The sequence below is a fragment of the Cicer arietinum genome, chromosome 5 (genome assembly GCF_000331145.2).
Source record: "Cicer arietinum cultivar CDC Frontier isolate Library 1 chromosome 5, Cicar.CDCFrontier_v2.0, whole genome shotgun sequence".
Classification (NCBI taxonomy): Eukaryota; Viridiplantae; Streptophyta; class Magnoliopsida; order Fabales; family Fabaceae; genus Cicer; species Cicer arietinum.
Window position 1 is genome coordinate 59,151,388 of NC_021164.2, and position 13,408 is coordinate 59,164,795.

The following is a 13,408-nucleotide window of genomic DNA, read 5'->3' on the forward strand; positions in this document are numbered from 1 at the left end:
CGAAACCCACATGTCGGAGGATCTGGTATGGGCAAAGGAATTTAGGAGTTTACTTCTTAGACTTTAGTGCCCTACCAACTCCGATAATATGTGTCACTATCAAAAATACATGTCCACTCTCTTGAAACTCTGGCGGTTTCCTCCGTTGGTCGACATAACTCTTTTGTCTACTTTGTGATGTCTTCATCCTTTCTTGGATCAAACATACCTTATTTGTGGTTTGTTGTACTAACTATGGCCCCACAATTAGGTTCTCACCATCCTGATACCAACACAAGGGGGTTTAGCACTTATGCCCATATAGAGCCTCGTACAGGACCATCCCAATGCTCACATGACAGCTGTTGTTAAAGGTGAACTCAACAAGAAGCAACATATTATCCCAACTTCCTCGTTCATCCAACACACATGCTCTCAATAAATCCTCCAAGGTTTGAATAGTTCTTTCTGTTTGTCCATCGGTTTAAGGGTGATATGCAGAACTCAATCTCAACTTAGTACCCAACGCCTCATGTAATGCTCCCCACAAACGAGAATTGAACTTTAGATCCCTATCTAACACATTGATGGAGGGTACCCCATGTAGTCTTACAATCTCGGCAATGTAGATCTCTGCAAGCTTAGTCACATAATAAGTAGTCCTCACAGTTATGAAATGGGCAAATTTGGTCAACCTGTCAACAATCCCCCAAATAGAGTCATTTGTCGTTGAGTCTTAGGCAATGCTACCATGAAATCCATGGATATACTATTCCATTTCCATAATGGTATATCTAATGGCCTTAGTGGTCCCTCTGGCTTCTGATGTTATACCTTAGCTTTCTGACAAGTCAAACATGAAGCCACATATTTTGCTACTTGTTTCTTCATTCCCGACCACCAAAACTTCTGCTTAAGGTCTTTATACATTTTGGTGGTACCAGAGTAAATACTCAGCTTGCTTTTGTGGGCCTTATCCAAGATAGTCCTCCTCAATTTTGTATTGTCGGGTATACAAACATATCCATTACATCTCAAAATATCGTCTGGTCCCACCTTGAATTCAGGTGCATTGTCAATCTCGATCAACTTCATTTTCTCTTGAGTCAACACGTCTGTAGAGAAAATTAATCTCATTCATCAAATCACTATCTATAATGATCATTCCACAATGCACTTTCCCCGATGGAGAATCCAAATTAAGATCTAAGTCACGAAACTTCTCTAACAACTCCAACCCCTTCATTGTTACGAATGAGAGATTAACTCGCTTCCTGTTTAGGGCCTCAACCACTACTTTTGCTTTCCGTGTATGGTAATGCAAAGTGAACTCATAATCTTTAACAAACTCCATCCATCTCATCTGCCTAATGTTAAGTTCCTTTGAATCAAACAAGTATTTCAAACTCATACGGTCACTGAATACATCAAAATTACACCTATATAGATAATGCCTCCAAATTTTCAATGTGAAGACAATTGCAACTATCTCAAGTCATGATTGGGATAATTATTTTCATGCAACTTCAATTGCCTTGAAGCATAGGCCACTACTTGTTTGTTCTGCATTAGTGCACAACCCAAATCGTGGTATGAGGCATCGCAATAAACTTCTAAGGCTCTTTTGGTTGTGGCAACACTAACACATGAGACATAGTTAGTTTCTCTTTCATCGGTTGAAAACTTTTCTCACACACCTCCATACATGCATAAATTTGGTTCTTCTTCGTAAGGTGTGTCAATGGGGTAGAAATCATGGAAAATCCCTAAATAAATCTCCTTTAGTATCCTACCAAGCCCATAAAACTTATAATCTATGTGACTGTCTGCGGATGTTTCTATGCCATCACAGCTTTGGATGGGTCGACAACAATCCCTTTCTTAGAAATTACATGTTCCAAGAACTTTACTTCTTCCAACCAAAATTCACATTTTCCTATATTGACATATAGTTGCTGCTCCTTCAGTGCTTGCAGAACTTAACAAAGTTGTTCCTCTCGACTCTTGGAGTTGATCAATATGTCATCAATAAAGATCACTACAAAATTGCCTTAGAACAATTGGAAGATACAATTCATATAATCCATGAAGATAGCTGGCGTATTCGTCACTTCGAATGCCATCACCAAGTACTTATAAGGCCCATAACGTGTTCTAAAGATCGTCTTGGATATCATGGCTAAACAATATGTTCAGGTCATACAGTAAGTCGTGCACTAGAGGGGTTCCCAAGTAGGGGTGAGAATAGGCCAGGTCAGACCAGACTTTGAAAGGCCTGAGCCTAACCTACGATTAATTTTTTAGGTCTAAGTCTGGCATACGACCTATCATAGGTTTTTTTTTTGCCTGACCTAACTTTTTTAAAAGTCTGGTCTGACCTGAAAGCCTATTTAAAAGCCTTATTAACATTAAAATATTTAAATGTTATATTTTACATATCTATATATATTAAATAAAAAATAATTTTTCTAACAAAATGGTTTTTTAAGAATCTGAAACAAACATTATTTAAATCTTAAAAAATGATTTTTGGCTTCAAAGAATATGTTTTTTCCTAAAACAAATGCACCCATTATTACCTCTCAAACAAATATGAAATGACTACTGAGTGATTGCCTAATAGAACGACTATCGAATATGGAACGATTATCGAATATAGAACGACTACCAAATATGGAACAACTATTGAGTGATTGCCTAATTGATATACTTTAAAATAAGAAATAATATTATTAATAAATAATAAAATATATATAGGCCGACCTGTCAGACATAATAGGTTTTTTTATAAGTTTGAGCCTGACCTATTTATATAAATAGGCTTTAAAAATAGCTTGATCCTAGCATTTTATTAAATAGGTCAGGTTAGACCAGACCATAAGCCCATGATAGACGATCTAACCTATTCCGATCCCTATTCCCAAGAAAGTGAGGTGGGTCAACGAGTCACTTAATAACCAAGTCTTTCCTTAGTTAGAATTTCGCTAATACAACTTTTTATGGTACTTCCCTTCCCTTCTATTTTGGGGACTATACAATAGGTTTAAGTAACACAATAAGTTATGCATTAGAGAGGTTTCCAGGTACGAGAGTTGCGTCAATTGATCACTTAATAATCAAGTCTTTCGTTAGCCATAATTCGCAAATATAACTTTTTACGGTATTATCATTTTCTTCTATTATGGAGATTCTAAAATCTTATATAGATTAGATATTTAAAGTATTGTTTTTATTACAAAAATTTAGATCGTAACACAAAAATTAAGTAATTAAGTAATTAAGTAATATTCATAATCATTATAAATTCATAATATCCATAAATGTACAAATAATTATTACATAGTTTAAATTAAAAAAACAATCTAATCACAAATAGTAATTTCAAATCATAATACAGTAAATTCATAATTAATAGCATCCTAAAAATCATAACTAAACATATAACGGATAAGTATAGATATTTTCAATAAATTAAACAATAATTAATTTGAATTTTAATATTTGTGATGACTTTATAGACGAGAGTTTTTTTTTAATGAAAAAATCTTTAAATTTTGACCATAAACTAATATTATTTTTTGTACTGAAATGATCAAATACGATGAGATGTAGTGTTAACGAAACGAGATATGTAGCATTAATTTAGTGGTAAAAGTAAAATTACATTTAGGTTGGATCAAATTTTGACTAGGTAGAGGGTAGTTGAAATATGAAAGCAGCGAAAAGGAATTTGTGTACGTGGTGATTTAATTTGGATTTCGATCAGGTGGTGATAGAGAGATGAGTGGCCAATTGGGATGCCATCGTTTCGCCCAACAGACAGAAAGCAATTAATCCAGCACATCCATTTTTACTATTTTTGTTTGATACTCGTTTTCTTGCGTAAAGTGATGCCCGGAGAATCTTACTACAAATCTTACACAGTTCTACACACCACCACAGGGTCCCCCTTTACAATTACAAATAAATACCATACATCCCCCTCTTTCTTCTTTTGCTCCACACCTTCAAATCAAAACCTCCCTCCATACAATTCACCCTCCTTTTTAAGCTAACTTCTTAATTAAATATCTCTATCTCTATCTCTATTTAAAAAACATATTCACATCATACTTTCAAACTAATAACATGGGAAGTTCGGTGCGTGTTAAAGAAGCTGTGGTAGTCACACCTTCAGAGCCCACACCAAATGCTGTCCTGTTACTTTCACCACTCGACTCTCAACTTTTTCTCCGCTTCACTATAGAATATCTTCTACTTTACAGGCCCGGCCCGGGCCTCGACCAAGTGACCACCACTTCTCGTTTAAAAGCTGCATTAGCCAAAGCTCTTGTTCCTTATTACCCATTGGCTGGGAGAGTAAGGCCCAGACAAGATAATTCGGGCCTTGAGGTCTTGTGTAAAGCCCAAGGAGCGGTTTTCATCGAAGCAGTTAGTGACCGTTACACCGTCAACGACATCCAAAAAGTGCCAAAGACGGTTACGCAATGGAGGAAACTCTTGTCGCTCAGCGTCCCTGACGTTCTCAACGGATCTCCGCCGTTAGTCATTCAGCTGACGTGGCTCTCCGACGGCGGCGCAGCGTTAGGCGTCGGATTCAGCCACTGCATATGCGACGGCATCGGTAGCGCGGATTTTCTCAACTATCTAGCAGAATTGGCTTTAGGAAAACGCGGCAGTCCTAAAACGAAACCAGTCTGGGATCGCCACGTTTTCAATCTTTCGCAGCCGTTGAGTCGGGTTGACTCAGTGAGCCACCCCGAGTTCAACCAGGTTCCAGATCTATGCGGGTTTATGAACCGAGTCACGAATTCTCTCAGACCAACTTGCAATGTGTTTGATAAGAAACGGTTAAATGAGCTAAAAAGCGTGGCTCGTCGCACGTGTCAAGTAAGCGATTCTTCGTACACGTCGTTTGAAGTGCTTGCGGCACACGTGTGGAGGAGTTGGGCGAGAGCATTGGCGTTTCCACCCAACCAAACGCTGAAATTGTTGTTTAGCGTTAACGTGAGGAATCTGGTAAAAGCGGGTTTACCCGATGGGTATTATGGAAACGCGTTTGTTCTAGGGTGCGCGCAGACAAGTGCGAGAGAACTTGGGGAGAGAGGAATCGGGTACGGGTCGGGTTTAGTGAAGAGAGCGAAGGAGAGAGTGGACAGTGAGCATGTGAGGAGAGTGACTGAGTTGGTTTCCGAGTCAAGAGCGAGTCCTGACTTGGTGGGTGTGTTGATACTGTCGCAGTGGTCGAGGTTGGGTCTTGATCGGGTTGACCTGGGAATGGAGAAACCGGTGTTTGTGGGGCCCATTTGTAGTGATAGGTACTGTTTGTTTTTGCCGGTGAAGGGTGAAAGGGACGGCGTCAAGGTCACGGTGGCTGTTCCCGCAGCCGCCTTTGACAATTACCACCGTTTCCTCCGGGACTACTAACCTTTGTTCATATTTTGGATAATATTAATAATTAATTTTTTTACCTGTTTAATTTTTTTTATATAATTATTACAGTACTTGTTTATTTATTTAAGAAAATAAAAAATTGAAATTCGTATTTTTCCACTCATTAACAACTAATCCATTTAACAAAATGAAATAAATGATTGAAATAATATATAGTAATGATTAAGGAATAATTGCGATTGAAAACATACTAGTAATAGGTTCGTTATCAAATCTAATCAATCAATCAGACTTTTTTTCTGCAAATTAGTATTACTACTATTTTCCAATTCATGGGCTAAAGTCATTGGGTGATCTATCCCCACGTTGAAATTCATCTTATGCCATTCCCACTTACACTTACCTTTTTTTTTTCTTCCAAACTGATCCTAAAATTTCCTTATCATGGTACCATTTTCTACCGCAGTTTACAAGATCCTTCCCTTTAAGCACCTACGAATCTTTCTAGCTTTACATAAATTTCAACAAACCTTAACACTTTGTTTTATAATGCACAGATGAAATAAATCTTTCACTGTGTACGACCCCCACAGTATACAAGTTTGTTTATATCGTTAGAATAATGGAAGTTTATTATATCAAATAGATATAAAGAAATTTATCAATCTAATTCTGAAAAATAAATTTATGTATAATATTAAATTATGTTCCTTGCGCATACTAGACAAAATTTTATTTTATAAGCAAAAACTTGCTTAAGAGTACAAAGATTGTTCCAACCATTTGCATAAAAAAACAAGTTTAACAAATTAATCTCCAAGATATAATACCACTTGTAATACCATATCCCAATAATGTTTCTACTCTCTTTACAAATAATTCCATATTAATATAAAGATTTGATATGAGTGAAATATATGTCTAATCAACTGTTATTTTTAAACAGAGTCGACCATAAACTTATGCAGACAAATCCATATGGCTTAATTTTTTTAAAAGTACTATAAGGTCCAAAGAATACTACTGGAGATAACAATTCGTTCTTTTTGGGTTTTTTGTGTTTTTTTTTTATTAAGATTGAATTTTTAAGATTAGAACAAAACTTTCAAAATATTTGAAATGACCTTATCTCTTTAAACAAAGTTTTATTTTTCAATAACCAAATAGTTCAAACAAATCAAAAGTTGAACCTTTATTATTAGTATACTAATTATATACAATGCACATTAATACACAAATATTGTATACAATTAGTTTGCTAATAAGAAATGTTTAATTTATATATATATATATATATATTTTGAAGTAGTATGAATTGACACATTTTAAAAAATTGTTAATCCTTTAAAATTATTTTTTATGGCTACCTAATCATATATCTAATGAGATGATGCGTTATGATAAAATATGAAAAAAATAGATTTTAATTATTTACTAAATTATGTATTACTTAAATTATTTTCAATTATAATATTTACGTATGATTATATAGACCAAATTTAATATCTTATTTTTAATTATAACACATTCTCCCACCTATATAGCCATGTATCTAAAGAAATATCCATCATTGTATAAAAGTATACTAATTAATTAGAGTACATTTTATATACGTTCAATCCACAACTCTTTGAATTTCTATATAAAATTGTAGCATGATTAGTTGCCACTTCATGCAATTATTTATTTTGAAATTAGTTGATGAACATGGTTGGGTTCTTTGAACGAAGTTTTTTATTTATACAAATTAGTTTGAAGCTTTCATGTTTTTTTTCTTCCATTGTAGCTCTTTCTACTATTAAATGTTTAATTATGTATAAAAAGAAGATCAAGTGCTTTAATGTCATTGTATATTCGTTACTACAATGATGATGTCTGTCGAAAATTCTCTTTTTGTTTATTACTCATATCATAAACGTGAAAAGTTATTTTTAAAAATGTGTCACAAAAAAAGTATATTGTGTCTGTTTTTGTTTTTCAACAAGATATGCATGACGTATATATGGTAGGAATTTTAAATATTTTACTCGCATATTCGTAATCTTTTTAAAGAACTCGATGCATTTTTTTTTATTTAAAAAAAATACAAACTTGAGCACACATATCCAGTTCAACCATTGAGAAGCATAGTAATTGGTATATAGACCAAAATGTTAGTGACTTGATTAATTGATAATTACATTTTTCATAAGCGGTGATATTATACTTTGCTATTATCTTTGTCTTTATATGTAAATTTTTTTAGAAATAAAATTTTATTCAAATTACAAGAGGCATTAATGATTTTTCATAAAAATATCTTTAATAAAATAAAGAGAAATAAAAAACTCATCAATTATGTTAGAAAGATATTATACATTATTAACAAATTTAATGTAAAATTATGTCCCTTATTTTTTGTGCAAAGACCAATAGAGTTTAATTACCTATAGAGACAGAGGTAGTACTAAGCTACATTTAAGGCAATGGACTTTGAATGTTATCATGTCTAGTTTAATTGATTGTATATATAACTAAACAATGGCAATAATTTATTGTTGTACAATAAATATATAGCCTAATGGGTACGAAAAGGAATGCATTATATGTTTCGATAAGTATTCTGTCCCTCTTTTATTATTTTTATGTTAATATTTTTCTCTATAATACCGTTTGATGCTAGACAATAGATAATCAGTTAGGTGCTTTAAGATAAGGCTTGAAGGATTCTCCAAATAAAGATAATAGCAAACTAACATAAATGTCAACCAACATAACAAATGAATTATTTGTCCTCATGCATTCCGCCCTGTTTTTTCTGACCCTTTGTCAAAACTTACCACTGTAATGTGCTTAAATTACACAAAAGATTGACAAAAAATTGATTTTGAATAAATTACAAAATTTAATAATAATAATAATAACAGAGTAATTATCTTTAAATTTTAGCTCAACTGACAAAATACTGATATCATTAAATTTAACATCTTTTTTCGAATTCAAACTTATAATCTCGTAATTTTTTCAATAATATATAGTTCGACTATTTTAACTAAATAAACTTAAAAAAAATATTAACCTTGTCAATTTTTTTAAAAAAATATTTCTTAATCTGAACTTAACTATTTAATCGAAAAACAAAGGGATCCCAACCGGAGTAACACTACTGTTTGAGATCTTTTTAATGAAAATTTTGCGATTGTTTTTCTAATTATTTCATGATATTAAGAGAATAATTTTTTTTAGGTGAACAAGAAAATATAATTAAGGATTTGATAGATGTACAATGAAAATGTAACAATTTTCTACACAGTCAATAATTCATAATCATTCAATTATTAAAAATATTTAATATTTATCTTAAAAATCTTACACAATTATTTGTAATTGATTAATAATATAAAAATATTTACACCAAAAAATACATAAAAATTATTCTCTATAATTAATAAATTAACCTTTTCGTAATTTTATATAATTAAATAAATTTTATTCTTTAAAACATTTAAATGATAATAATATACTAATGTAGCATATAAGTTATAACTCAAATATCAATATTGTTATATTAAACATTATATTTTAATTATAATTCAAAACATTACATTTATATATCAATTTGTAAAAGTAATTATACACTACAAAAAATTCCCTCATTTGTGGCCGAACAAAATCCTCACAAATTAGTGACCGAAAAAGCCATCACAAATACAAAAATTCAAATTGGTCTTTATTTGTGGCTGAAAAAGCCTTCACAAAAAATTAAAATTTTAGCTGGATTTTGTAGCTGCATAAGCCCTCACAAAATCACAACGTTGTCATTTTGTGAGGGCTTTTGTAGCCACAAAATCAACCATTTGTGAGGGTAAAGGCCGCCACAAAGGCAAGTCATTTTGTTACATGACTTTTAAAGCGCTTTTTGTGAAAGCGTTGTAAAAGGCTTGCGCTTTCCTCTACTCTGTGAACCCTCATTTCCTCTATTGTGCGCCCATCCACCGATCCTCCTTTAAAATAAATTGGATACGTTGTTTCAGGTACGTATTGTATTTATTAATTTTTTGTTTTCACTAAAACTGATAAATTGCTACATAACAACCACATGAAATTGATTCAATTGATGATGGTTTATATCTTAGAGATGATCATGATGAGAGAATTTGGATTAATCTATCGTTTTGTATCGTTAATGGACAAACAAATGTGAATCTCACCAGGAAAAGAAGAAGGGCATCTTAATGTGTTTAATTGTTTTATATAAGCCATGTAATCTGAACTGAGTTTATGTAATTTTATTGTTTGATCTGTCAGAATTGAGCATTTTAGTATTTAGCTTGAGCTGTATTTGATTTTCTGCTTATATTTAGCTTGATCTTAGTGTTTTATACTAAGTTCATGTAATTTAAGTGTTTGACCTGCCAGAACTGATTTTTTTGCTTATATTGAACTTGAAAAAGCTTTGTTTGAGTGCTGAGAATTTTTCTTGAACTTTAATATATATATATATGTATAACTAATTATTTGGAATAAAAAACAAATCCAAATATAGGTATGTTACTAATGCACTTTACAAAAACTGAACTTATATTGTAATTTAACAAAAACTGATCAGAACATAAAATTTATAATTTTACAGCGTTTTTGTCAATAAGCGCTATAAAAAGCCTTTAAAAAAAAATAAGGCGGTCACATAACACTTGCACATAATAAAACAAAGAAGCCTTTTAAAGCGCTTTGTGGAAAAATGCTGTAAAAGGGTCACATGACGCTTGCACATAATAAAACAAAGAAACCTTTTAAAGCGTTTTGTGGAAAAGCAGTGTAAAATGGTCACATAGCGCTGGCACATAATAAAACAAAGAAGCCTTTAAAGCGCTTTGTGGAAAAATGTTGTAAAAGGGTCACATAGCGCTTGCACATAATAAAACAAAGAAGTAATTTAAAGCGCTTTGTGGAAAAACGTTGTAAAAGGGTCACATAACGCTTGCACATAATAAAATAAAGAAGCCTTTTAAAGTGTTTTGTGGTAAAACGCTGTAAAAGGGTCACATAACGCTTGCACATAATAAAACAAAGAAGCCTTTTAAAGCGCTTTGTGGAAAAATGCTGTAAAAGGATCACATAGCACTTGCATATAATAAAACAAAGAAGCCTTTTAAAGCACTTTATGGAAAAGCGCTGTAAAAGGTTGCTTGCACATAATAAATACAAAGAAGCCTTTTAAAGCACTTTTTGGAAAAACGTTGTAAAAGTTTGTTTGCACATAATAAACACAAAGAAGCCTTTTAAAAGCGCTTTGTGGAAAATCGTTGTAAAAAGCTTTTAAAAAAAATAAAATAAAGAGGTCTTTTACAGCGCTTTTTCAAAAAAGCGTTGTAGTAGGGTTTTATATATAACAGTAAACTACTCCAGTTTCCTTTTCATACGCTTGTAGTAGGGTTTCATATATAACATTAAACTTCATACGGTTGTTTCCTCCTCCTCTTCATTCTCCTTCTCATTGCGAACCCTACGAATAATATTGTCTTGTTACTAACCCTCATTACGTAAACTTCATACGCTTGTTTCCTCTTCATTCTTCTTGTCATTGCGAACCATCTTTGTTTCTACGAACCCTACTCTCCATTACGTAAACTTCATACGCTCGTTTCTGCGAACCCTACTCTCATACGAACTGTTCGTATTTCTGCATTGTTCTTCTTTGTTCGTATTTCTGCATTGTTCTTCTTTGTTCGTATTTCTGCATTGTTCTTCTTTGTTCGTATTTCTGCATTGTTCTTCTTTGTTCGTATTTCTGCTCTGTAACCCTACTGTTCTTCTGTTTTTTAGGTATTGTATTTATTAGTTTTTTGTTTCACTAAAATGCATGTTGAACTTATACTGCTATCAATGCACAAATATTTATTGACTTATATGTATTATTTTATAGTGCCCTCGTCAAACTAACAACATCAAATGTGGGTACTATATATTGCGATTCATGAAGGAGATTGTTGATATGAATCAAACTATAATCCTAGAAATGGTACGGTATTTTCATTATTTGATTTTCATATAAAAACTATGTATATACTTGATTCTAACTTATTTATGTTCAATTTTTATATCGCACAGTACTTTGACAATTCCAGTCCAACATACTCTGAAAGAGATCTATATGTATATGAATATGGCATATTTGAAAAGTTATATGTATATTTTGTTCTTTGTAGTTCTGATAGTTATATGTATATGAATAGGTCACATTTGAAAAGTTGTGAATATGTAGTTATATGAATATATATATATATATAGTTATGTGATGTTGTCAATATGTGAATATATTGTGAACTGATTGTGTAAATATGTAAAGTTATAAAGTTAAATAGTTATGTTGTTGTGTACTGATTGTGAAATGATTCTGGATGAAAATGATTTTGGAAAAAAAATTAAAAGACAGCGCTGTAATAGGTGCATAATAATGCATCTATTGAATGCACATTTTACATCACTTTTTAAAAAAAGCTTTGTAATAGGTGGATAATAATGCACCTTTTACAGTGCTTTTTCCAAAAAACGTTGTAAAACAAGTATAACAAGCGCGCAATATATTTACCTATTTTATAGCGCTTTTTTATTTTAAAAAGCGCTGCTGTATCTTTTCACAAAAAAATGCATTTGTGGCGGCCTAAACCCTCACAAAAGCAGACGTTTGTGATGGCCTTTGCCCTCACAAAAGACAACGAATTTTTCACAATTTGTGGCCGTTTTGGCCGCCACAAAGGTTTGTGACCACCTTATTTGTGGCTGCCTAAGGCCGCTACAAATGTCTACTTTGTGATTGTTTTCCCCTTTTTGTGAGGGCGTTTGACCCTCACAAAATCAATGTATTCTTGTTGTGATATATATATATATACACACACACACTAATGTTATCTACAATTTGTGCACGTTTTTACACATGTATCATGGGATGATGGGAATCACAAATCACATAATGTGGATGCTTGACTTATTTTGTTGGGCTCAAACAAAATGTGTATAAAAAATTTATCCTATACCCACATTGTTATATTTATACCTATAAATTTATGAAAATGTTAAAAATATATTTTTATTTTTATTTTTTTATTAAATTCAAAATCACTTTTTTTTACCATTTCATCATTTTCAGAACTAGTAAAAAAGATTTTCGATAACTTCTAGAAAACTATTTAGAAGAATACCAATACATAAGTTATTTATCGAAAAACTAAAAAAAAAAGATTTTTGATACAAAATAGAAAAATATGTATTACCGGAAAACTTTCTTCAACTTTTTCGGTTTTCGGAAAATTTCATAGAAACGTTTTGCAGTAAACACTTTTTTTAATACACCATAAATAATAGTTAATAATTAACACACATAAATATTTTTGAATAATAATACATCATAAATAATTAATAATTAATACACCATAAATAATAATTAATAATTTTAATGACTGACATATCACGCTCACCTGTATATAGGGGTGGGAATAGGCCAGGTCAGGCTTTGAAAGGCCTGAGCCTGGCCTACGATGAATTTTTGAGGCCTAAGCCTGACATACGACCTATAATAGCCTTTTTTTTTCGGCCTGAGTCTGGCCTACGGCCTATCATGGTCTGGCCTGTAAGCCTATTTAAAAGCCTTATTCACATTAAAAATAATTTTTCTAACAAAATAATTTTAAAAAAATATGTAACAAACACCCTTTTAAACCCTAAAAAATGATTTTTGGTTCAAAAGAATAAATTTTTTATTAAAACAAACGCACCAATTATTATCTCTCAAACAAATGGTCTCAAACAAACTCCGATTATTACCTCTCAAACAAATCCTCTCGTACAACATCATAGTAATAATATATATATATATAAAGGTAATAAATAAACAATTATCTATAGCTACATGATGCTCTACACATATCGATTTATATGATTCTCCATATACCAATACTAATGTGTATATGTATATATATATATATTAAATAAAAAAATGATTTTTCTAACAAAATAATTTTTTAAAAATATGAAACAAATACCTTTTAAACCCTAA

At 31.8% G+C, this 13,408-nt stretch overlaps 1 protein-coding gene across 1 annotated transcript; it reads left to right on the top strand.

The window, feature by feature from the left end:
• Positions 1 to 3,707: 3,707 nt before the first annotated feature.
• Positions 3,708 to 5,458, top strand: LOC101504603 (alcohol acyltransferase 9). The gene has a single exon (XM_004500448.4). It carries the CDS (start codon positions 4,108 to 4,110, stop codon positions 5,404 to 5,406), a length of 1,299 nt encoding a protein of 432 aa, XP_004500505.1. The 5' UTR covers positions 3,708 to 4,107; the 3' UTR covers positions 5,407 to 5,458.
• Positions 5,459 to 13,408: the final 7,950 nt, after the last annotated feature.

What these genes read in the sequence shown, in the direction of transcription:
- LOC101504603 (XM_004500448.4), top strand. Translation starts at nt 4,108, where the DNA reads ATGGGAAGTTCGGTGCGTGTTAAAGAAGCTGTGGTAGTCACACCTTCA.